Raw genomic sequence first — 5,000 nt, forward strand, 5'->3', positions numbered from 1 at the left:
ACACTGCAAGGTGTATATACCCTCATTTCTTTCTCTCTTTTTCCCAGTTCTCTTTCCTCTTATCTTTGCGTCTCATTTCGTTAATCTTTTCCTTGTTTTGTTTTTTTCTCTCACTTTCGAGTAGTCATTTCCGTCGTTTGAGCTGTGTATTGATTACCTGATCCTTCCCTTCTTTGTCTTGTGTTTCTATACTGGGTGTCAGAATGCTGGGTGTAAGGTATGGGTAAATTATGAAGGCAATCAAATGATAAGGGAAAAAGGAGGGTATAAAGGGAAAGCAAAGAGAACGTAAAAGAAGGAAAAAAGGATAAAGAAGTTAGTGGAAGGAAGGAGTTACTTTTTATAGTATTTAAAAGGATGATTATAGTATACAAGTTAAGGTTATCCGTGATATCCGAAGTGGTGCCGAGTTGCATTAGTCAGCTGTGTCGGTCTCTTCTCAACACGTGGCCTTTCGTATAGCATGTAAACCACACGAATCGAAGCCACACTGTTCGATTAGTTCATAAACTAAATTCATCGATCATTGGTCGCCCTCCACTCCCTCATGAATTCAGAAGTAAGAGACAAACATAGATTAAAAGCATAATGAAAAGCACAAGGCATTCACAAGTAAAAACTTCCTCGTTTTTGTTGTATTGGAGATTGCATGAGCTATGTGGCCTTGCTGGTGCATATCACATGAATTGCATGACGGCCAGGTTCATGCGACGCGGACACGCATGTCATTAGTTTCTAATTTTCTCTTTTCCTTGCCTTTGCTTCCTATCTTTTCTTTTGCTTTTCCTGATTCGCCTTTCAGTAATTGTTCTTTAGTTTCCGCTACTCACTTCTCATCACTTTTGATAATATTCTGTCGCTCACGGTTAGTTCTGCGAGTTAGAGGAAGTGTGTGTGTGTGTTGTTATATATATATATATATATATATATATATATATATATATATATATATATTTATATATATATATATATATACATTTATACACATATACACATATAGAGAGATAGATAGATATAGATATAGATAAAGATAAAGATATATGCGTATCTGTGTATATGATAAGAATGAGTAAATGCACAATTGCACACGCATATTTATACAAATGTGCACGACACAATTCCAGGAAGAGCGATCTGAAAATAGTCTTTGGTCCTCTCTGATCGGCCAAGCACCGCTAATAACCGTCGCCTTGTTTGACAGACGTCCTTAGCGCCCCTCAACCCCCCCCTCTCCCCAACCCAGTGACAGTGTCCCCTCGCCTCTCCTTGCCCCTCTTTCTCCATTTCCTCATTGCTATTCTCCTTCCCTCAACTTTATCCTCTCGCCCCGTATCTCCTTCGCTGTGTAGAGGAGATTCGCCGCCCACGAGTAAAGCCTCCTTCTGCCTCCCACTCCCCACTTCCTCGGTCTCGAAGAGGTGAATGAGAGGAGAGAAAAGGTAAGAAAGTGAGGGAGTAAGAAGGCGAGGGAGAGGAGAAAGAGGAAGGGAAGCGAGGCTGGGGGTTTTAACCGCGCTGGTGCGGGGGTGTTTCCACTGTCGCCTTCTGCAGCAGTCCAGCCACGCCGGCAGGACTGGGCGCACGTGTTCCAATTGCCCCTCCCTCGATCCCCCTCTGGACTCCCTCCACTACCCGCGCCCACGTCCCCCGCCTTTGGATCCGAGGGGCATACGGAAACGGTCAAGAGAAGAGCCTGGCGCCCGCTGAGTCGCCGCCATGAGGTAATCGTGTTTTTCGCCATTCGTTCGTGACCTTTTTGATTAGCTTTTGTCATGCGTTCGGGATGTTGGGAAGGGGAGCGGAGGACGCGAAGATGAGAAATGAGAAAGAAGAATTAAAAGCGAAAAGGTGAACAGGAAAATAAATTGGAGAACAAAAAATGTGACAACGAAAAAAAAAGTAAAAAGAGATGAAAGAAGACAGAGGCGATAATGCACACGAAAATAACTCCTGACATGGGATTCATTAACTGAAGCAGGCGGCTAAAATTGCGCCATACACGTGGTTGCGCGCGTGTTCACGTCTGTGTGTGTGCGTGCGTGTGTGTGTGTGTGTGTGTGTGTGTGTGTGTGTGTGTGTGCGTGCGTGCGCGTGCGCGCGTGAATAGAAGTATGAATAATTACGTTAAATCTCACCCGTCTTCCGTTCTTCGTTCCTGTGTGACCGTGTTCTTGAGGAATGTCGAGGGGGTCAGCCTGAATGTCACAGGTTGAACCTATTATCACAAAGGTCAATTATTGATCGCACACTATTTCAACATTGTCTTACGAAGAGCTAAGACTCCGATTCATCGGCCTTGTTTTACTTTTTTTTTAACTATCGATTATAGTATTTCGATTTGTGATGAAATTCCTTTAATCCAACATGAATGAATCCTATTGCATCACTCTCACTATTAGCGCCATGCTATCGCCACTCTTATTGCTTATTGATTGACTGACGGTATTATGAAATCACCAGTCAGAACCGGAAATAAATCGGATCAGGGTGCTGCTGTTCCAGTCTTTGCGAACCGGTTAGATAACAATTTCAAGGTTTGCGTCGTGAACTTCTTGGCCATGAAAGGCTAATAAAGGGGACGTTGTTGGGTTAGTGCCAGAGGAAGTTGGTGCCTATGCCAGTGTCGATACTGCAGTGGGCGGTGTGTGTAGGGGGGAGGGGGCTTGGGATGGGAGAAATATCCTTTGTTTTGGCTGTTTGGTGCCAGTATCCGTGTTTTTGTTATTTCTGTTGTTTTTATTTTTATGAGGATGATGTGAATTATGATGAAAGAAGTTTTTGTTAGTGTTTTTGTAAAGATTATATTTTTTATTGTTGTTAGTATCATCATCATGAGGAAATAATTTAATGTTCAAGAAGGAAAGGTATACAATGGATAGATCTAGAACGAGAATGAAGGAAAAAGAAAACAAAAAAAGGGAAGAAGTAGTAATGAAGAAGAACGAAACCTGAAAAAGGAGAAATAAAATATTAGGAAGACATTACGAAAGAAAATACATTAAAAAAGAGGGTGGGGGGAGAAACGAAAGATGATTTTCTAAGCAATGTGAGCAGACAAAAAGGCGCCTGTGTCTGTATTCAGTAGTAATTAAGTCGAAATTATGGAGCAATTCTAGGTAATTTGAAACGGTAGTGACACACAAGTGGGTCTTGTTTTCAATATTGTTTTATCTACTTTTTTTACCCCCTCACTCTTTTCTCTCAGACCACAGGTAAACATCACTGATAACCGATAACGTGTGATAAAAGCGAAGATAAGCTTACGATTATGCCTTTGGAGATATTTGAATGTGCCAGTAATCGTCCTTGTCGTTCGCCCTTCATTTGTTATCTGTCTTGTTAACATGTCGACCCCGGGAGTGCATGTACACAGTCACTGTCACCTATGGTTTGGTTTTATTGAACTTGTTTTACACACGGTTAGTTCCAAGTAATTAATAATGTGGACTACCTAACCTCACCTCTTTACTTCATTTCTTGAATTATCGGTATTGATCTTTATTACTATCATGGTGATTATGATAACAGCAATAACGATAATGACAATATAATTTCAGCAATAAGATAAGCAGGTGAAGTAAAGGAAATATAAGTAAATAGTTATATAAATATTAAAACCATAGTGGACATTGCATGTTTCCGGCATCATAGAGTAGATGTTAATTCTTACTCTTCAGCACTATCACAATATTTTATCTTGTTTTTTCTATGCTTTTTCCCTCACATATTTCTGTCTTGACTCGTATTTAATCTTAGTTGTTTCTATTTTTTATTTTGTAAATAATCCCTGCTTGTGTGTGTTCCCCTGGGTGTTATGGCAGCATATTGTATGCACTTTAAGATTATAACCACATTAGTCCATACGGAGAACCCACAGAATCCCACCGCTGCCACCCAATAGGTTAGGTTTTCTCTATTGCTATTGTAGTTGAAGATAATGTATGTGACGAGATTAGGTTATTTCCCAATGCTCGGTAGCCAGCTGTAAGAAAATGATTCATTTCATTATGATGGAAATGTCTTTATTCATTTTTAAACAAATTGTGTTTTACTAACATTCAACAGTTCTTCATGCATAATGATCTGTGTCTGCTCACTATTTGATTATTCTTTATTATGAAGCTCCCTTTGCATTCCCCTCCCTTTCTCCTGTTCGCATGCAAGTGATAATGCTTTGCCATTTAATTTGCATATAACTGCCCATCATAGGCAACATCTTTGGGCACAGAAATATTTTGGGATACTGATTTAGGGATAGATTTTTTTTTTCCCAATTAGGTATTAGTCGTACTTGTTTTAGTTTGTGCAAATTTTCATTGTGCATTGTTTTCCTTATAAATTTTCTTGTTACCTTCTGATAGGATTATGCCACAAATATCCTCTCATTCAAATAGTTTACGAGTCAGCCAGTTGGAGTCAGTATATCATTCTCGGCTTACTCTTGCACTGCTCAGAGAGATCATACTTGACTACTTGCATGAATATCATTTAAAACGTTTTACAAAAAATGTTTAAAATGCTGCTGCTGCGTCTATTGTTTCATATGTGATATTTTTTTTATTATTATTTACACTGCCCAGTGCTGATACTTTTTATCATTGACACTTACTCCCAAGGCTGAATTTTTAATACCACATTCGCTAACACTCAGCCCGCAATCACCATTTAATGCATCAACTTATTATCCGCATCAGGTTGCCTCCCCTCTCTCCCTCTCCCCCCCCCCCCTCTCTCTCTCTCTCTCCCTCTCTCTCTCCCCCCCTCCCTCTCTCTCTCTCTCTCTCTCTCTCTCTCTCTCTCTCTCTCTCTCTCTCTCTCTCTCTCTCTCTCTCTCTCTCTTATTTTTTCTACACCCTCCAGTACGTCTACATATCTTATCTCTCTCACACACCCCAAGAAAACAAAGGTGCTGGTGCTGGGTCACGTAATACCTCACGGTGTACAATGGCGACTCGTCTATCGATAAGGGACGAGCGACCGTCACGGTAACTTCTCGTTAA

General features: G+C 40.6%; 1 protein-coding gene across 3 annotated transcripts in view; it reads left to right on the plus strand.

Moving 5' to 3' along the window:
- The window catches only part of DPCoAC (dephosphocoenzyme A carrier), a 32,391-nt gene that overhangs the window by 11,832 nt on the left and 15,559 nt on the right, over positions 1 to 5,000 (plus strand). Inside the window, exon 1 of one of the 3 annotated variants that reach the window (XM_043028549.2) lies at positions 1,670 to 1,721. The exons of the other annotated variants lie outside the window; for them this stretch is intronic. Within the exon in view, the coding sequence (XP_042884483.2) occupies positions 1,717 to 1,721 (5 nt within the window). The 5' untranslated portion in view covers positions 1,670 to 1,716. Of the gene's footprint in view, positions 1 to 1,669; positions 1,722 to 5,000 lie in introns of those variants that run through there. 3 annotated transcript variants of the gene reach the window in all.

Source organism: Penaeus japonicus, unplaced genomic scaffold (genome assembly GCF_977035675.1).
Source record: "Penaeus japonicus unplaced genomic scaffold, GWHDUDI00000001_assembly GWHDUDI00000001, whole genome shotgun sequence".
NCBI classification, from domain to species: Eukaryota; Metazoa; Arthropoda; class Malacostraca; order Decapoda; family Penaeidae; genus Penaeus; species Penaeus japonicus.